At 36.7% G+C, this 21,650-nt stretch overlaps 1 protein-coding gene across 1 annotated transcript in view; it reads left to right on the forward strand.

Annotated features, from left to right (window-relative positions):
- Nucleotides 1-18,125, forward strand: part of WIF1 (WNT inhibitory factor 1) — a 70,328-nt gene extending 52,203 nt beyond the window's left edge. The window contains exons 6-10 of the mRNA XM_019732411.2: nt 833-928; nt 4,506-4,601; nt 13,427-13,522; nt 14,043-14,138; nt 17,269-18,125. Of these exons, the coding sequence (XP_019587970.1) occupies nt 833-928; nt 4,506-4,601; nt 13,427-13,522; nt 14,043-14,138; nt 17,269-17,390 (506 nt within the window). The 3' untranslated portion in view covers nt 17,391-18,125. The remainder of the gene's footprint in view (nt 1-832; nt 929-4,505; nt 4,602-13,426; nt 13,523-14,042; nt 14,139-17,268) is intronic.
- Nucleotides 18,126-21,650: the final 3,525 nt, after the last annotated feature.

Raw genomic sequence — 21,650 nt, forward strand, 5'->3', positions numbered from 1 at the left:
TGTTAAATCCAATATGTGGTGATGGGCAGAGAACTTTGGCACAATGTCTACATTCTTTGTGGCCACTCCCCTCAACCCCCAAAATATTTGCTATTATATACACCATACTTTGGCATATTCTTATAAAAGTTTTGAGGCTTTTTACTCTATTTAAATTGCATTTCAAAAGCTAGTATTATGATTGACTTGAAAGTATCTACTCCAATCAAAAGTAGCTTGATTCACAATTAAGCCTACACCTGAGTTATGAAGTTGCTATAAGCCAAAAAGAAGGATGAATATCATTTTTGCAGTGAGTACATCTATTTAAATGAAATTACTATTAAGAAAGTTACATAAAAAAGAGATAAACAATAAAATGTGCATTAACCACAGATGCTTAAGTACTAAAAGTTTATTGACCAGAATAATATTTTTCATCTTCAAGAAATAAGAATTTTTCTTACTTGCATTTATTTTGAAATTAGAAGATCAAGGAAATAGGGCAGGAAAAAATATTTATAATCTTAGGAAGACCATATTTTAGTTGAAATAATGATGTTGGGCCAAGTTCAATCAGCCATTCCAATGGAACAACTCCAAAATTTTCTTACGTGAAATTGGTTAAAAAACAGTCTGATATGAAAAAAAAAATTGATTTACAGCACAAAAATCATTTTAGAGATACAAGAAAACTTGTATCTCTAAAGAAAGAACTTGTATTTCTAAAGAGTGGCCATTTTTGAGTCAACCACAAAGCTTGAAAATGCAAACTGATGGTATTATTGTCATTTCTAAAATGTTCCTGCTCCAAAACCCTACTTGGCCTTAATCAGAGTTCTCTCCCTACTAGCCCTTTGCACACCACGATGTATGAATGGCGGGCTTTGTGTTACTCCTGGTTTCTGCATCTGCCCACCGGGATTCTATGGAGTCAATTGTGATAAAGGTAATCGTTTCTTTTTAAGAACAAGGTTTTTTGTTTTTTGTTTTTGTTTTGTTGTTGTTGTTTTTTACCTTTTAAATGTTTGATTAAAATAAATATATTTAACATATCACTCTTTACAACAGTGCTGTAAATAGGGTTTATCACTTAGCTAGTTTCTATAATTACTGTAACCCCAACTTTTAGTGTAGCTTACTTAACATAGTAGAAGCTTATTTTCACTCACAGAATGCTCCAGTGAAGGAATACCTGGTCAGTGGGCAGGACAGCTTTTTTTCCATACAGTGACTCAGGGACCCAGGCACCTTCCATCTGTGGTCTTGTCTAGAGCTTTGGAGCTCTCTGGATCTAGCCAACAAGCAGAGAAAAAGAGATTGGAATAGGCACTGCTAGAAAACAAAACAAAATAAAACCTGGCTCAGAAGTGACCTACAAAACTTCCACACCTATTCCATAGGTAGGAATTAACCCCATGGTTCTACCTGGATGCAGGCAGGAGAAATGCCAATCCTGGCTGAAAAGCTGTCTTCCACCAACAGACAACTTTATGGGAGGAGAGCATGGATTTTTGTAAACAACTAGCTGTCCCTGCCACATGGGACTAAACCCTCTTCCTTGGTGTCAGCTTCTGGAAATTGACTGCTCACTGGCACCTAAAATAGAAGGAATACAGAAATGGGGAGGAGGGAGAGTAAAATACCTAAAAATAGACAAGTTGGCTCATTCTATAAAGGAGATTAAAGTAAGAGCTTGGATTCTGAGCAATTCCAGTTATATGGCCTATTTGTTCTTGTCCTATACAAAACAGGCCAAAGTTGGCTATGGATGAACCAAAGCTGAAGGAAGCTTCCAGTAGGAAAATCAGAAAGGAAATCCAAAGTTATAAGTATATGCTTTCTCTGTGGAAAAGAAGTCCAACTAGAATGTTCTATGAACATCATGCTTCTTAAATGATAAAGCTTTTTGTTTCAAATCCTAGGTATCTTCTAGCTTAAGACAACGCTGTACTCGCTTTCATACAATTATCTGATTTTATTCTCAATAGCCTTTTGAGATATGTGAAGTTTTATCCATCACATTCCCAGATAAATGAGGTTTATAGAGCTTGAGTAGCTTGACACAAATTCAAACCTTTTACTCTACCACATTGATACTCAAGCTGCCTGCTTCCGGTCCCATTTCCTCCACAAGTGACTGGATCTGCACAGATATCTCGATCTCGCTGTGGATCATGCTTTTCCCATCTCTAAACGAAATTAAGCCATTGACCCCTGGTTCCCTAAGCTAATTGAGATCATATGTGAGCGCATCTCCACCTTTGATTTTAAAGTAATCTTTTAAAACTGGAGCATTGGACTAAAAACAATTTTTAAAAATTTGTATTCATAAGGATTAAGCACTAATGACACTAATAATAATTAACAACCAGTGAGAAAGATTCCTTGTTGTGAATCTTCTTTTTACTTGTCTAAATTTAGCACTCAGCATGTCTGCTGTTTCAAAATTGGGCATTTCTTGAAGCAGAATTCAACTCATATTATCTCGAAACTATTAGGAAATAAAGCAAATTCTTGAGCTTTGTGAGACCTCCTTACGTAGATATGGCTGTTATTGGTGTTGTTTGCATAGTGGAATGTCAGTTGCATTGCTTTTGTAGTGGCATGGTGTCACAAACACTGCCTGGTCTCTGTTGAAGGAAAGTATCTATCTGGATTCCAATGTATTTTACATTTGGTAATATTTTAACTTTCAGATGAAAAATTTTCCTCCTTGTTAGATTGCAATAATTTTTTAAAAATTATTATTCTTTAGAAAGTCTGTTGAAATTCCACTTTGTCTCACTGGAGATCTGGGAACATTAAAAAACAATTTTTTTACTACCTCAACAAAAAATGCTTTATTATCCAGGAGGGAGTATAGAACTTCTAAAAAATGTTTTAATTAGTGGCAAAGAGCTAGACGTTAGCACTATATTTTTAGAAACATTACAGATTAATTTTCATCGGTTCTTGGGACATCAGTCTCAAACTTCGGGAATTGAGTAGTTAAGCATTGGCCCACCATACCCTCAGTTCCTGTGAAAGTTACTTAGCATCTCTGGCTCATTTTCCTGTTCAAGAATCATTGCACAACAGAAATGTAAAAAGTCTTGGTCAGGGCGGTAAAATACTATGCAAATACTAAGAGTGTGGCCATATTCTATAACCAGCTTTGTCATATTCTATAACATTCAAATAAGCTCCCAGATTCTTCTCATTTGACTTGTTAGTAAGAGGTAGTGCCCAGAGGGCTCTGGCCAAGCTGGCACTGCCAGGAGAAACAGGGACAAGTACGGATACAGGACACAAACACAACTGGCCAGCCCTACCAATTCTAGCACCAAGTAGCAAAGAGGAAGCTCAAAGAGCTGGTTCTCCTAAATCCAAATCTTAAATCCTATACTCAGATGCTGCCGCTCCCCTCTACATCAGGAGGTTTGATTTTGTCAAAGCGAGTACAGCGTTGTCTTAAGCTAGAAGATACCTAGGATTTGAAACAAAAAGCTTTATCATTTAAGAAGCATGACATTCATAGAACATTCTAGTTGAACTTCTTTTCCACAGAGAAAGCATATACTTATAACTTTTGGATTTCCTTTCTGATTTTCCTACTGGAAGCTTCCTTCAGCTTTGGTTCATCCATAGCCAACTTTGGCCTGTTTTGTATAGGACAAGAACAAATAGGCCATATAACTGGAATTGCTCAGAATCCAAGCTCTTACTTTAATCTCCTTTATAGAATGAGCCAACTTGTCTATTTTTAGATATTTTACTCTCCCTCCTCCCCATTTCTGTATTCCTTCTATTTTAGGTGCCAGTGAGCAGTCAATTTCCAGAAGCTGACACCAAGAAAGAGGGCTTAGGATGAATCACTCACAGTCCAATTATTACCTGGATAATCCAGTTAATTGAACTCCCAGGACAATATATCCCAGTTCTTCATTCCTCGGGCTCATGCTGCCACCACTTCCCTGTCTATGGGATCTCACGAGGGTCGGCAGTCAGTCCTTTCCTAACTACTACCACTCCTTCCTCCAAACATCAAAAAAGTCTGTTTTTTAAAAAATTCCTATTACATAAGAGGAATCTCTTATTCTGAAAAAAAGTTGCTTTTTTGTCAGATTCTAATACGTATTTATGACTTCTCTTCCTTTTATCTATTTCAACTTTGAAAGTGTTCTCCATTTTCCTCTTCCTTTATCTTAAAACAATTTGGGGGGATGGGGTTTATAGTGTTCTCCTTGTAAGGGCATAGACAGTTACAAGAAAAAAAATAATTTTTCCCTAAGATGTAAACCCCTCTGGGTGGGTGCTATATGAAGCGTGTATGGCATCCTATTACATTGTTGGAGTCCGTAAGTGGTCAAGCAATTGATTACAATTCTTGTATTTGTAAAGTGGCTTCCTTTACTACATAAGTAAATGGACAAGTAGCAGATGCCTCAGAAGTGTCACCTAACTGTAAGTGAAGATTTTTGTTTCTTTGTTTTATTAGATTTAGCCTACTGTCTAATGCGATACCCTGTTATTCATTCTAACAGCAAACTGTTCAACTACCTGCCTGAATGGAGGGACCTGTTTCTACCCTGGAAAGTGTATTTGTCCTCCAGGACTAGAGGGAGAACAGTGTGAAATAAGTGAGTACTGACCTTCTGCATTCTTCTTTGATTTGGGGGGACCTTAGAAACTCCACTAACCCCTGCATTTTATCAATGAGGAATCTGAAGCCCAAAGACAATGAATAGGCTTGTCTAAGGTCTCAGGCCAGTGGTTTCTTTTCACTAGATTCAGCCCCCAATCATTTTGGCTAAAGGTGAGGCACAAGGTGACATAGCTCAACTCAGACGACTCAGAGCAAAGTCTCTCTGACTCAGTTATGTCTGGGTTTGGGTTATTCAGCATGTTGCATTGTTCTCGGTGATTTCATCCCCTTCTCATTGTGCAGAGCCCATAGTTTCAGCCTAGAAATGTAGGCCAGAGCTTTGGGACAGCTGAGATTTGCTCACCTACCTGCATGCATAGAGAGTTTTTTCTCTGCCACTCACTGACATATTTCCTATAGACTCAAGTAAAACAAGAAAGAAGGATGCACAGCAATAAGAAAGAATGAACTAGTAGTACATACAATAACATGAATGAATTACACAGATGTTAAGTAAAAGGAGCTAGACACAAAAAAAGTGCATATTGTATTATTCCAGTTTTATGAAGTTCAAGAACAGGCAAAACTAATAGATGATGGGAGAAACCAGAATAGTGGTTGGGGGCATAAAGGAACTTTATGGACTGCCAAAAATGTTTTATACTTGGATTGATGAAGTGTTACATGAATGTTTATTTGTGTAAAAAAATATTAGTTGAGTTCTAAATTTAAGATTGGGGCATGTTATGCCTTCACTATATGTTTGTCATGCTCCAATACAAAAATAAATAAATAAATAAATAAATAAATAAATAAATAAATAAATAAATAAATAAATATAAAAATTTAAGGGTAGACTATGGTAGATAATCATTGTTTTGGGAATGAGGAATCAAACTGCTTCTTCTGGCTCTGCCCCCTACTACACGTGTCACCCTCAGCAAGTCACTGAAGCTCTCTATTAAACTCAGAAATAAGCCAACCCCATCCTGGATTGGTTCATGATCAGAAAGACAGATAACATCAAAGCTCCACTCAGGAAGGTGCAAAGGCAACATGAGCACGTCTGCTGAGGGTGCCATGTCCCTGCCTTTCTGGAAGTTCTGGAATATGGCATTTTCATTTCCAGCTGTATTAAATCTGCAAAACACCACTGTGTTTAGTACAGCCATAGTTTCTGAAGTTGTAGTGGGTTCAAAATTAAATAATACTGACTTCCTATTTTAACTTTCAACCTCTAATTTATTTGTGGATTTTCGTACTTTAATGAGTAGTAGATGAAGTAATCACTTTTTATAGAGTTCAAATGAAATACCTCTGAAGTTTCCATGGAATACGTAATTAATTGTCAGGATGTGGTTTCTGTTCTTATTAGTTACCCTGCCCTGATAAAGAATTCTGTGAACTTACTTCCCTTGGTTTTCTCCCTGTACTTACTCTAAGACTTCATGTAGTTTGTTGGTTCATGTTTATGAATCTTTGTTCCTGGGCTCATTTCATGTAAGTATGCCCTTAGCTTTATGACATTTTCATTGGCAGAGACAATGTTTTGTATTTCTGTTTTGTTTTTTCATAACTGTGCCAAAAATATGGACCTTTGGAAGCTCCTGTTTATCCCTATCAGAAGTTATACTCAAATCCTTTTAGGAAATTTTCTGTTTCTATTACCATGTTACAAGAAATATACAGAAATGAATCTTGAGTAGAAAAGTGCCTCTGGTGTAATAGAGACAAAAATTTAATTATGTACTCTTATTTTAAAATTGAGATATAATTCGCATACCATAAAATTTACCATGTAAAAGCATACAGTTCAGTATATTTACAAAATCATGTAGTATCACTTTTATCTAATTCCAGAACATGTCATCACCCCCAAAAGAAACCCTGTACCCATTTCTCATTCCTCCCTACCCAAGACCCTGGAAACCACTAATCTGCTTTCTGTCTCTTTAGATTTTCCTATTTTGTCTGGACATTTCATATTTATTTATATAAATAGTCATATAACATATGATACACATAGACTGAAAATTAAGGAATGGAAAAAGATATTTCACACAAATGGAAACAAGAAAATAACTGGGATGGTAATACTTACATCAGACAAAATAGACTTTAAAATGAAGACTACAATAAGAGACAAAGGACATTACATAATAATACAAGGATCAATCCAACAAGAGAGCATCACCCTAGTAAACATTTATGCACCAACATAGGAGCACCTACATATATAAAACAAATATTGACTGACATAAAGGCAGAGATCAACAGTAACACAATCATAGTAGTGGACTTTAACTCCCTGTGGACACCAATGAACAGATCTTCCAGACAGAAAATCAACATGGAAACAGTGATCTTAAATGACATACTAGACAAGATGGATTTAATTGATATTTTTAGAACATTTCACCTCAAAGAAGTAGAATATACATTCTTTTCAAGTGTACATGGAACACTTTTCAAGATAGATCACATGTTAGGCCACAAAATGAATCTTAATACATTTAAGAAGATTGAAATCACATCAAGCATCTTGTCTGACAATAATGGTATGAAACTAGAAATCAATTACAAGAAAAAACCTGAAAAACACACAAACATGTGGAGGCTAAATAACATGATACTAAATTATTAATAGATCAACAATGAGATCAAGGAACAAATCAAAAGATACCTTCAGACAAATGAAAATGAAAATACAATGACCCAAAATCTATGGGACACATTGAAAGCAGTCCTAATAGGGAAATTCATAGCAATACAGGCCTATCTAAAGAATCAAGAAAAATATAAAATAAAAAGTCTAATTTTACACCTAAGTGATCTGGAAAAAGAATAGCAAACAAAGCTCAAAGTGATTATAAGGAGAGAAATAATAAAGATCAGAGCAGAAATAAATGAAATAGAGACTTAAAAAACAAAAAAGATCAATGAAACCAAGAGCTGTTTTTTTCTGAAAGGATAAACAAAATCAACAAAACTTTAACCAGACTCATCAAGAGAAAAGTAAAAGGACCCAAATAAATAAAATCAGAAATGAAAGAGAAGTGACAACTGACACCACAGAAATACAAAAAAAATTAAGAAAATACTACCAGCAACTATACAACAACAAATTGGACAATCTAGAAGAAATGGATAAATTCTTAGAAGCATATAATATTCCAAGGCTGAATCAAGAAGAAAGAGAAAATGTGAACAGACTGATTACTATCAACAAAATTGAATCAGTAACGAACAAGTTCCCAACAAACAAAAGTCCTGGACTGGATGGCTTCACAGGCGAATTTTATCAAACATTGAAAAAAGAATTAACACCTATTACCTCAAACTATTCCAAAAAATCCGAGAGAAAAGAAGGCTTCCAAGCTCATTTTATGAGGCCACAATTACCCTGATTCCAAAACCAGACAAAGACACTACAAAAAAAAGAAAACTATAGGCTGATATCCCTAATGAACATAGGTGCAAAATCCTCAATAAAATATTAGCAAATCAAATTCAGCAATATGTTAAAAGATCATACACAACGATCAAGTAGGATTCATTCCTGGTATGCAAGGTTGGTTCAATACCCTCAAATCAATTAACGTGATACACCACCACAACAAAATGAAAGATAAAAATCATATGGTCATATCAATAGATGCAGAAAAAGCAATTGACAAAATCCAGCATCCATTTATGATAAAAGCTCTCAGCAAAGTGGGAATAGAGGTAACATAGCTCAACATTATAAAGGCTGTATATGACAAACCCATAGCTGATATCATATTCAATGGGGAACAGCTAAAAGCATTCTTTTTTAAGATCAAGAACAAGACAAGGATGCCCACTTTCACCACTTTTATTCAACATAGTACTGGAAGTCCCAACCACAGCAATCAGACAAGAAAAAGAAATAAAAGGCATCCAAATGGGAAAGAAAGAAGTAAAACTGTCAATATTTGCAAATGACATGATAGGGGGGATAGAGAGAACCCCAAAGATTCCACCAAAAAACTATTAAAACTGATGAATTTAGTAAAGTAGCAGGATACAAATATAATATTCAGAAATCGGTTGCCTTTTTATACACCAATAACAAACTATTAGAAAGAGAAATTAAGAAAATAATTTTATTTATAATTGCATCAAAAAAAGTACTGAGGAATAAATTTAACCAAGGAAGTAAAAAAACCTGTACTCAGAAAATTATGACATTGAAGAGAGAAGTTAAAGAAGATACAAATAAATGGAAACATATACCATGCTCATGGATAGGAAGAATTAATATAGTTAAAAGGTCCATAATACCCAAAGCAATCTATAGAGTCAATGCAACCCCTCCCAAAACACCAATGGCATATTTCACAGAACGTAATACATGTTTGGTACAACAGCATGGTATTGGTGTACAGACAGACACATAAATCAATGGAACAGAATAGAGAGCACAGAAATAAATCCATGCCTATGTGGTCATTTACTCTGTGACAAAGGAAGCAAGAATTTATATTGGGATAAAGACAGTCTATTCAATAAGCGTTGCTGGGGAAACTGGACAGATACATGCAAAAAAAATAAAATAAAATTGGACCACCTTCTTATGCCACATACAAGCATAAACTCAAAATGGATTAAAGACTTAAATGTAAGACCTGAAACCATAAAATTCCTAGAAGAAAATATAGGAAGTAAACTCTCAGACATTACCCTTAGTAATATTTTCACTGATATATCTTCTTGGGCAAGGGAAACAAAAGAAAAAAATAAACAAATGGGACTACATCAAACTAAAACGTTTTTTCACAGCAAAGGAAATCATCAACAAAACAAAAAGACATTCTACTGACTAGGAGAAGATATTTACCAATGACATATCTGATAAGGGATTAATATCCAAAATTTATTTAAAAACTCATATAACTTGACACCAAAGAATAAACAATCCAATAAAAAAAATGGGCAAAGGACCTGAATAGACATTTCTCCAAAGAGGACACACAGATGGCAAATAGACATGAAAAGATGCTCAGCATCACCAATCGTTAGAGAAATGCAAATAAAAACCATAATGAGATACCACCTCTCTCCTGTCAGAATGGCTGTCATCAATAAATCAACAAACAACAAGTGCTGGCGAGGATGTGGAGAAAAGGGAACCCTTATACACTGCTGGTGAGATTGTAAACTGGTGCAACCACTATGGAAAACAGTGTACAGTTTCCTCAAAAAATTAAAAATGGAACTACCTTATGATCAAGCAATTCCACTCCCGGGTATTTATCCAAAGAAATCCAAAACAGTAATTCAAAAATATATATGCACCCCTATGTTTACTGCAGCAGTATTTACAATAGCCAAGATATGGAAACAACCAAAATGCCTATCAATAGATGGCTAGATAAAGAAATTCTGGTATATTTATACAATGAAGTATTACTCTGCCATAAAAAAGAATGAAATCTTACCATTTGCAACAACATGGATGTATCTAGAGGATATTATGCTAAGTGAAATAAGTCAGACTGAGAAAGACAAATACCACATTATTTCACTTATATGTGGAATCTAAAGAACAGAATAAATGAGTCAACAAAACAGAAATGGACTCATAGATACAGAGGACAAACCGATTGTTACTAGATGGGAGGGGAGATGGGGGATGGGTGAGGAAGGTGAAGGGATTAGAAAGTACAAATTGGTAGTCACAGAATAGACACAGGGATATGAAATACAGTATGGGGAATATAGTCGATAATGTAAAAACTATGTATGACGGGTACTAGGCTTATTGGGGGATCACTTCATAAATTATATAAATGTATTGAATGTCAACTATCATTTTAAAAAAGTATATATATATATATATATATATATATATATATATATATATATATAAGTAGTCATGGAATGTAAACATGGAATATAGTCAATGGTATTATAATACCTATGTACGGTGTCAGATGGGTAGTAGACGGGTAATAGACTTGTTGAGGTTATCACTTTGTGGGTTGTGTAAATGTCTAATCATTATATTGTTTTGTACACCTGAAACTAAAAATAAAAAAAATGACTTAATAGGTTTTTATTATTATAAACCTTCTCTGTAAAAAATTTAGAATATTGGATAAAATAATTAAAAGTCAACCATAATCCTAAAACCCAGAGATGATGGTTGCCGGTACTTATTGTAAACCTTTTTTACCTTTTTTTCTGTATGAAGTAGAGTAGAAATTTAAGTTATTCCCCAATCCAATGGATGGAGGAAACTTAATGTCCTTATTTGTCAATATCTTATCTCATTGTTCTCACTGGACTCATCCACGTTATAGTAAAAATGCTAACTGTTTAAACTTAGTCAAATCTGTTTGTCTTTTAGTAATCCTTAGTCTCTTTAGGTACTCAGTAGTTGTCTCAGTTTTCCACTGTCCAATGGATAGAATTTGGTTGCGAAATATTTTCAGAAAAAGTAACTCAATATTAAAGACACAGGATTCTGAATTTTAAAACAATCAGATCTTCAGGAGGTTTTGGCTTCATGAACTTTGATCAAGGAATGGCATTCTAACAGTTGCCTGCAGTCCTATTCTGTTGTGATAACCAGGAGAGAACGTCCTCCTTCCTGGCTGCAGTGAACCTAAGGGTCCTCACTACCCTCTTGCCAAGAAAATAAAAAGACCCATGGAGTCAATGAAAAGACTCTCTCCACCAATCATTCTCTGCATTATCCTTGGTTACCAAGTTCACCTCTCATAGAACATGGGGAAATTTGGGCTCACCAAGTATTTCACAATAAGTACTCTATCTTTCCTGCCATATAATTATTGTCCCACATCTTGCTTACTTGAAAAACCTCAATGCATTGCAGAATACTATGATATGATCCAATTTTGTGCATGTGATGGGGTCAGATGTTTCTTGACACAAACAGAATTTCAGAGTTAGGTACTCCTTTTCTTTAGGTAAGAGTTGGGATCTTGACCAAATAGTAAATGCTATTCTTTGTATCCAAACCTAACAAAAATGACCCTTCTAGATTTTTAATGGTCAGTGAAAAGATAGTATTCCATTATTAAGGTTGTTTTAATACCTGTTTCTGGAACATTCTTGCATCAGAAAAACCCTAAGGATCTAATGGCATTCCAGGTTTTAAAGAGACTAACATCTCAATATTATGTCTCTATTGTCTCCACTACGACTAAAGTCTCCTTTATGCAATTTATATACGAGGGAAGTCCTTTTGGATAAGTGAAAAGAAAAGTGTGTTTTTACCAAAATGATTTTCATATGGAATTCACTTCATGTCTATTAAGCATAGTGCTTGTTCGTAAAATATATAGTTCACTTCTTTCAAAGCTTTGTTTGACCATAAAAAGTAGAGCTTAGAACATGAAAGGTGAGTTGTTTCAGGATAAAGATTTCATTTCTTCTCTTTATGTATTGAGGCCTTTGTAATGAGTATTCTTCTATAGTGAAAGAAAAAGAACAACAACAAATATACCCAAAATCTTCCACTACCCAAAATCTAATGGCTGTTTGCTCTGCAACATCATCGTGCTGGTCACGGGATGTGGTTTCAGCCCTGGGTGAACAACCTTTCGTCTTTTACTTCTTCAAAAAATTCAGCCTTAGGATGGCAAATTCTAGATTGCAGAGGGAGTAGAAGTAGCTTCTGGACTAAGAAGAAAATTATTATATAATTTTTACATCTAAGGCCCTATTCCAGCTCTAACATCCTGCTATTCAAAGATCTGTGAAAACATTAGCAATACTCATTTGACACATAAATAAAAGAAAGAATGATGTAGTATTAGGATCTGAGACATTCCAGAAAAATGTGTAGGTGTGGTATCAGGCACCTTTTGTGCCCCACCTCACATCCTCCTCAGCCAGATTTTTACTCCCACCACTGACTGCTGTGACAATCTGTTTTTGCACAGGTATAACCTGCTTGCACCGCATCTTAGCTGTTCCACACTTCTCTTGCTTTCCACCCAGAGACTCTTCTGAGTCCTTTAAAAAACAAAAACAAAAACAAAAACACAGCCTGTACTCACATAGTTGCAGAATGGAAGTACAAGGAAGTTATCACATGGTGGGGTGGGGGTGGGGTGGGGGAGACAGCTGCTGATGAATAAATGCTCCCCTCTCCCTTTTTTCAGATACTTGTAGGTGCCACCTAATGGCTCTTCAGAAGGACCCAGCAGGATAGAGCCCGGTTGCCATAGCAATGACCCACCCACAAACATACTTTTGTGTTGGCTTTCTGTCCTTTCCCGTTTTACTCTTCCAGTCTCCCCATTCCTCTTGCCTAGGCTCACTTCCCCATTAAACTATCTGCATGCCAGCCCTGCTTTCTGGAGACTCCTAGGCAAAGACAGATGTCATCAGGTACAGGTGTAGGCCTGCTTTCAGAAAAAGTGGCATTCAAAAATTAGAACTCACAGAAAATATCATTCCTATATTTGGGTCATTCCTATATTAAGGGGCATTCCTATATTAAATATTAGTATATCTTAAATTACAAGTGTTTATGAGTCAGTTAAAATATTACTCTATTTATAAAAAAGTAATGTACATACAGCTTTTGAGCAACACATTTATTGTAGAAGATATATCCCCAAATCGTAAGTAAAAATACTAGCCTGTTTGTTCCAAAAATGAAATTCCAGCAATTTCAAAGCCAGATTAAATCTGAAATAAGTGGAAATAACTACCATTTAAAAGGATTTATCCTCTCAAATCCTTGTAATTTCTTTGAAAAATGTAATTACCTCTGAACAAAGCCCTGAGTTCCTTGCTTATTTGCCTTCTTCTCTGTTTCAGGCAAATGCCCACAACCCTGTCGAAATGGAGGCAAATGCATTGGTAAAAGCAAATGTAAATGCTCCAAAGGTTACCAAGGAGACCTCTGTTCAAAGGGTAAGTACCGCGTACAAATCACCAATCTGGGTTATGGGGTGATAAAAGTAGCAATAGTCTCATACTGTATCCCTTCTGTGACTACTGCATGTTGCCTCAGCACCACAATTAACCTTTCTTCACTGACATGCATGTTGCTTGTATGTAGAGGAAAGATGTTTGAAATCAACAGATAAAAAAAAACCCAACTTACACATATTCACATATGCAACTCAAATTTTTCACCATTAGTAGTTTTCTTGAGGAAAATAAATTTCCATTGCCCAGCAGTTTCAAAGTCCCGCTGAGTGTCTTATGTGAATGAGAAGCCTCAAGCTTAGTTTAAGATCCCTCTCAGGACTTTTTCAGTAAGTCCCAACTGGACTTGTAGCTGAAGATTGACTTAGAGGAAAAAAAAAAAAGAAAATAGGGGATGAAGCCAAAACTAACACATTCTAAAGAACTGCAGGAAAAACAGCTGTGTATTTCTGTTGAAAAATGAAAGCTCAGGAAACAGTCTTTTTATCTCCTTTGATTCTAGCTGTCTGCGAGCCTGGCTGCGGTACGCACGGAACCTGCCACGAACCCAACAAATGCCGATGTCAAGACGGCTGGCATGGAAGACACTGCAATAAAAGTGAGTGGGAGCCGTTGGGAGCCGGCCTCCTTCACGTCTGTTTCTTGGCTCCAAAGACTCAGAGACAACTCATAACTCAGCCCTGTTTTCTGTTTCATTCAAAGCAACTTCTTCTCCTTCCTCTTCTCCCCCATGCTTCCTCCTGCTGCCCACGACTCTCTAAACTTTAGAGTCTGAGCTTTAGAGCGGAGAGCATGTATCATTGTAAAATATCACCACATCTGTCAAATATCACCACAAATATTTTCTAGGTTAAATTAGTAAAACAGGTTGATTTGTTAATACAGTGTGTGAACTATGAAAGAAATGACAAGTAAAAAGTAAGAATTTAAGTCAAATGTGGAATTAGTATCTACTTGGCTCTCATTTTATCATTGAAGATTTATCCACTAGCATATAAAACATGAAGAGTTTTGCTTTTTAAAATCTTTAAATTGTATTGGTTATGGTATGTTTTAAATGAGTTTTCTTGAGGGAAAGAAAAGGTCTATGAAGTATGGGATAGGTGTTATAATGGAGTTGCCTTTTTTTCCAAATGTATTGACTATCAAAAATGAACTAGCTATTTAAATAATAAACCACTGGCCTGTTTTATACACAAAATGAAACCTGCTAAATGCAACCATTTTGATTGTAGTCTTCTCTGTGTTAAGTATGAATCCGGACACTGGGGACACATTAGTGAACAGATAGAAAAGGCTCTGCCTTGTGGAGCCCAGATTCTAGTGGGAGAGACAGTCAATTAGCAAGTGAACCAATGGAACAATGAAGTTTCCATACATCTGGCAGCTAGAACTCAGCTTCCTTAAGCATAGGCCCACTGTCCACTTTCCTTTGAGGAAAGGGAGATATCAATCTTACAACACCCTTCAATAACAGAAGTCCAGATTATGTCTATCACATTGTGTCTCCAAAATAATGGACACAAATGGAAAAAAATCATTCACACATCAAATGTTTTTCTAGATCAATGGTCTCCCAAGGGTGGTGCCTCTAGCCCAGTGAATGTGACAATGATCAGCTGGGATGCTGAGAAAAAAACACTAGTTTTAAATTATATTTCATGTTATTTTATTTCTCTTTGTATAAATACAGATGTAATATATAAATATTTGTAGTTATACATCTCAATCTCAAATTTCTTATTTTTGTGCCTATTTTATAATGTTCACTATATATTATTCATATATATATAAAATACATTTGTATGTAGATATGCACATGTTTACTTACTTGTTGATTTTTAGGTAGTTGGTGTCTGGTCTAGGCTACACTAAACTATTGATTTCTTTTTCACCTACTGAATTGATTGGATGGTAGATTGAGTTGGCTCCATGTGGGCACCGCTTAGCAAGAAGTGCGGCTCCTCTGGAAAACAGCTCCTTTACCCAGGTGGTTATGGTTGAACAGTATCCCAGTTTGGACATACTTACCAGGAAACCTCCTTTGGACTAAAACACCTATAGAAAACTAACCATTTTTAGAGTTATTTTGGAAAAGAGTAAACCAGACTCTATTCTACCCTCAACTAGATACAAACCCTGAATTTTGCCCCCAAATCAGAGTAACTTTCTAGAAGTCCTCAGTCCTGGGATGAGGTCAGACTGTACATCCCAGGACTCAATTACAAACATCTTCTGGGACTCACATCTGGAGCCTGGTGACCACCAGGAGTGACAGAAGGAGAGCCTGAGGGACACTGCTCCTGCTGACACATGCAAAAGGAGAGCCAGTGAGAGGCTGTCATGGAGTAGAGATGAACGATTCTGACAAGTATGCCAGCCCCCAGAGAGCACCCTCACTTGTAGATGTGCTGCTGAAAGCTTCTGTCACCAGTGCACCTCCTTCAGATCAAGGCATTACATGTCAAGAAGATGCCCTGGTGCCTGATTAAAATGCAAATGTGTTTTCTTGTAGAGGCCACCCAGCCATTTTGTACATTAGCTAAGAGAATCAGGCTGAAAGAATGAGGCTTATTTTGATTGGAGGGAGGTGACGAGGAAGTTCTAAGGCACAGAGTTCTTCTAAGAACAGATTCCCAGTGGGGTGACATGTTGGGAGGTCCCAGGCACCCAGACATCTTGGTGGGGAGGAGGATACTGGAGACAGACTTCTCTGCTTAGGCTCACCCTCACCAGCAGGGAGGTTTGGGCTTCATGGGTGGCAGGGAAAGCAGCAGGGTAGGGATTTACTCCAAGCACATTGTTGGCTCATGTTTTGGCGGTTCCATGAGCTACTAGCCTACATACTAACAATTCAAAGAAACACATTCGGGAACAAAGTGTTCTGCTCTCAGTAGTTATTTAACGGCATGCTTGCATTTAAAAACCACAAGGAACAAATGAAATGCCAAATTTGATTCTAATGCACAGGAAGATGGAGGCAGATTTTTCCAATGTGATTGCTGTCTTGGATCAGTTTTAGGAAACGGGTAGAAATGAATCAGTGCTCCGAGCACCTCCAAAAATTCACAAGTAGGAGAAAGGAAGGTCTCGAGTTGTGACTCAGTGTTACATTCTACTTAACAACTGAGCTGGAAATGGGTAGACTCCCACCTTGACCAAAACTCACAAATCCCCATTGATAAGGAGTCAGTTCAAATCATACCCTTTCTCAAATATGTATAATTGACGTCCTTAGTTCTTACAAAATTTATATTTTGTGTCAGTGCAATAGCCACACCCGATCGTGTGAGCTATGTGAAGAGTGGAAGTTGTTGTATCGGACTGGATCAATATAACTGAGGATGGTCTTGCAATGCAGCGAAAAGGATCAATGATCAAATCCGTTGCAGAAGTATCCCTACATTTCAGACCTCCGTGCTAGATCCTTACCAGCCCTTGGGTGGAGAATGTCCTTCCATTTAATCACATTCATCCAAACTTCACATCATGAGTTTCTGTATGGTCAGACATTCCATGGAAGCCAGATTTGATGGAGTTCGTGGAATAGGTTTCTTTTAACAGGCATCTTGAACTTGTAACATCTCTTCAGGTAGCTTTTTGTGGTTGCTGTGGTCTTTCACTCTGGGTTGAAAAGAGAAAATGGATTTTATTTGAATGGTTAATAATGAATCAGAAGAGCCTGTTTTTGTAGTTTCTTTTCTTTTAAGCTGTGAATAATTTTGCAGGGTATGGAGCCAGCCTCATGCATGCCCTGAGGCCAGCAGGCGCCCGGCTCAGGCAGCACACGCCTTCACCTAAAAAGGCGGAGGAGCGACGGGATCCACCTGAATCCAATTACATCTGGTGAACTCCGACATCTGAAAGGTTTTAAGTTACACCAAGTTCATAGCCTTTGTTAACCTTTCATGTGTTGAATGTTCAAATAATGTTCATTACAGTTAAGAATACTGGCCTGAATTTTATTAGCTTCATTATAAATCACTGAGCTGATATTTACTCTTCCTTTTAAGTTTTCTAAGTACGTCTGTAGCATGATGGTATAGATTTTCTTGTTTCAATGCTTTGGGACAGATTTTATATTATGGCAGTTGGTCAGGTTAAAATTTTGTCTTTTCAGTGTGTAGTTGGCAGATAAGTCCTAAAATCACAATGCATTCATGGTGTCAAGGGGTTGGGGGTATATTAGAGAAGGAAAATGGAACAAATATGCATAAATCACAAGGGTTTGGATGAAGCAGTTGACAGTGCTGAAGTTATAGCATTTCAAATTTTATTGTCCTGTATTTAGACATTTGTCACATATTTTTTAATTGCCCTTATTTTTTAACTCTCAGTACAATATATTTTGACTTTACCATGATTCCAGAGAATTCACTATTAAAAAAAAGAAGAAATAACACTGTGGTAGTGGCATTTAAACAATATAATATATTGTAAACACAATAAAATAGGGAATATAATGTATGAATTTTTGGCATTGGCTTGAAGCAATATAATATATTGTAAACAAAACACAGCTCTTACGTAATAAACATTTTATACTGTTTGTATGTATAAAATAAAGGTGCTGCTTTAGTTTTCAGAGTGTTGTGTGGAGTGGTCTTTGCATACTATCTTCTGGAAATAAAGTTGGTTGCACCTGAGTGGTGGTTAAAAAAAGAAGCACCATTGAGAAGCTGTTCCATTCTGACCCTGGCCCCGCTCCCCAGCCGCATCTCTCCCTCCCAGCTCTGTCTCTGTTGTGCAGCCACGCCACACAACCCTCTGTGGTCACTGCCTGCAATGCTCCTATTTATGTCAGCTCTCCGCTTAGTTGTCATTTCTTTGAAGAGTTCTTCTCTAACTAAAATGTGTCAAACATCCCAGTAGTGGAAGGCTTTCTAAAGGTGTCAGAATGTCTCAAATGAAAAGTGCTACCATTTATTAAAAATCTGTTGGTTCCCAAGAACATTATGTGTTATCTTACAATCCTATGAGGCGGGTATCATAATGCCTTTTTACAGAAAAGAAAACTGAGTCACGGAAATATGAAGCAACTCACCCAGACCACACATGATAGGGTATGGTTTCAAATGATTGGGACAGGTTTCAATCCATGTCATCAGACTCTGAAATGTTAATGCTCTGCTATTCTTTCTCTTTCTTTTTCATTTTCTTTTCTTTTCTTTCTTTCTTTTTTTTTTAGCAAATACAGTAGAAGGCAAAACTCCACAAATCCTAGGTAGCAAATTTTCCAACACATTTTATTCTCGTCATTCTCTCAAGAGAATGTGGGCTTTATTTTATAGATATTCTAAGGTCTACACGTTTTCTTATGCTAGGGAGTGGCAATGATCAATTGTATGATTTAGGGAAGTGATGTCTGTTACAGGAAGTGCTCAAGGGAGAGGCTGGAAGCAGAGTGAACACATCTGGTTGTGGTGCTAGATCTCAGCCAGAGCCCAGAGTGTCAGCCTGTGGTCACACAGACTCGGCAAGGCAGGTCAGGAGCTCGGGAGCTAACCCTGGGATCCTAATATGAGAACCGATTTATTTAAGACTTTTAAGTAGAGATCTAATTGCATGATAATGAGGATAAGGAGGCTGAAAGTTAGGTTTGGGGATAGGATAATAATAATAATAGCTAACACTTACATAGTGCTTAGTTTATTCTAAGTGCCTTACTTGTATTAACTCATAGATGAATAATAGAATAGTAGGAAGTTAGACTGAAGGCAGGGTAACAAACTGCAATCATCTAGGTTAGTCATCTCCAAACCATTCTGATTGCACACTCCGTTAGAAATAGTTCAGCACATAGTCCTATATATATACGTATATAACTATTACTTATTCACATGCATAACTACCAATACATGCATTATAAAAGTCAGAAATGTTAAAAGGAAGAGATAAAATATAAATAGAAGCTCTGCTATTTTCTTCACTTACTCCAAAGATAGTTTTGTGTACACCCCGGAGTACACACATCCCCCACAGGAGACCTCAGGTAAAGGGGCGAGATACCAGGATCTGAAATGACTTTAGTGTCAGAGAAGAGAATTTGGATTCCAGAGAGAGATCAAGGTTAAGCAGGGGACTAGATGGCAGATTGAATGTCGGGGTTAAGAAGAGAGAGGAGTCTGGACACCAAGGGTCTGACTAAGGAGGAACTAGTGTAGGCGGGGGGAGGGTTTCCAGAGATGTTGAATTCGTTTTGAAGACGTTGAGTTTAAAGTGCCTTTGGGACATCTTGGTGGAAAATGCTTGGTAGGCACTTGGGAATACAGTTAGGAGATTAGGCTAATAATTTATTAAGTACTGGTTATATTATAAATGAATAATACTAATTCTATGCTGAATTACTTTTAATGAATTAAATATAATAGCTTTGGTGAGGTACAGTAGAATTCGCTTGGGGTTTGTTGTGTTTTCAGATTCCACATACAGTTAACATCCGTTGCTGCTTATCCATGTACACGTTTATTTGTGTAATAGTACAGCCTTTACTATTTGTCAAATTGATTGAGCACTTCCTCCCTTCCTTTCCCCCCATAACCATATGTATTGTGAGTTTTTAGCTAAAGTGTTCCTTTGGTTACTTTGTCAATTTATGTAGAATCACAAAAATGGAGGCCAGCTCTTGAAATAAAGGCCTCTAATATGGGATATGAAGTAATTGTTATTACTCATAGGAAGTTACCACAGAAGAGGAAGAGGAAGAGGAAAAAGAGGAGGAGACTATTCATATAAAATACCTCTAAACAATAATTTAAAAGTTAAAGTAGTAAGGAGTTAAGCCAATCTGAAAAGATGAATACCATTTGGCAAGATAAAATAAGGAGGAAAAACAAATCAAAAGGCAATAAAGGTTAGACCATAAAATGGGTCCAGGAGGGGACTCCTTCACACTTGAGAGAGGCAGACCATACATTAAACTCTAAGCTCTGCTCCAGCCACCTCAAACAGGAAGCCATGACTTGTTAGGAGTCCCAAAGACCATAAACACCACAAAAAATGAACTAGTTGCTCAGGAGAAGTTAAACTATACAAGAACTTACATTTGGGCTGGATCAAGACATGTATGTCTATGGGAAAGCTACTTTTTGGCATCCCTTCAAGTCTTTAAAATATCTCTTCTACATTTATTTATAGAGGAACTGCATGAATTCGAGGTTTTCAGAAAAAAGGGTGGCTGACAGAGTTCAGCTTCTCATCCAATATCTCGGGCAATTTGTCTCTGACCCCAAAATCCTAGGCCCTGCCCAGCAAACAAAATCCTTCAGTCAAATCCAGCCACTCTACTCAGAGGGAAGTTTACTGAGCATGTGGTTACTTGAGCACGCTCCTTGAAATTCTTAACGCCTCTCCGAGTGGCCTTTCAGAGTATTCCCTTCAATTATATGCAGTACTCCTTCTGAAAAAAGGTTTTGATAACTAAATTTCGTGTCCAGTAAGCCTTATGACACAATGTTAGCTTGGTAGGCTAAGACATAGCCCCAGATGAGCTAGCCTTTGCTCTGCTCTAATTCAGAGCATAGAGTAATGTCTCCTGTGGTAAGAGTGCCATGCAATAATATACAATGATCTCAGTAACACAGAGTAATAACAGATCCGACTGTTTCTATTCAAGAAGGCACAAATCATGACAATAAAGTGTAGTTTAATAAAAGCATTTCTACCAAAGTAAGGGATTCGGGGAAGGGGATATTGTGAGGTGAGCAATTTTCAAATTGGGTAAATAAGCAACATGGCCATTTAAGAAGAATTTCCTGAGGCAATAAAAAGGAAAGAAGGAAAAGGAAGGAAATCAAATGACTATCCAAAGACAGGAGTGTCATCGCTATAGTTTTTAGATGGTTTATGCAAGTGGTTTCAAATATAAAAATGTAATAAGCATATTGAATAAATGTCCTCCATATGGCTCAATATAAAAAATAGAAACTGTATTCAGGAAACTGACATCATAAAACAAAGTGTTCAGGTGTTCAATAAGATTTTTTAAAATTCTAATGTGAGCTCCAAATATAAATTGATTTTGCATCTGTCTACTGGTTTATTATCAATAAGAGTATAAAATTACAAATGAAAAATAATTTTTAGTAGCATTGGCATTGCAGGGTTTTTC

The sequence above is a fragment of the Rhinolophus sinicus genome, linkage group LG02 (genome assembly GCF_036562045.2).
Source record: "Rhinolophus sinicus isolate RSC01 linkage group LG02, ASM3656204v1, whole genome shotgun sequence".
In the NCBI taxonomy this organism is placed as follows: domain Eukaryota; kingdom Metazoa; phylum Chordata; class Mammalia; order Chiroptera; family Rhinolophidae; genus Rhinolophus; species Rhinolophus sinicus.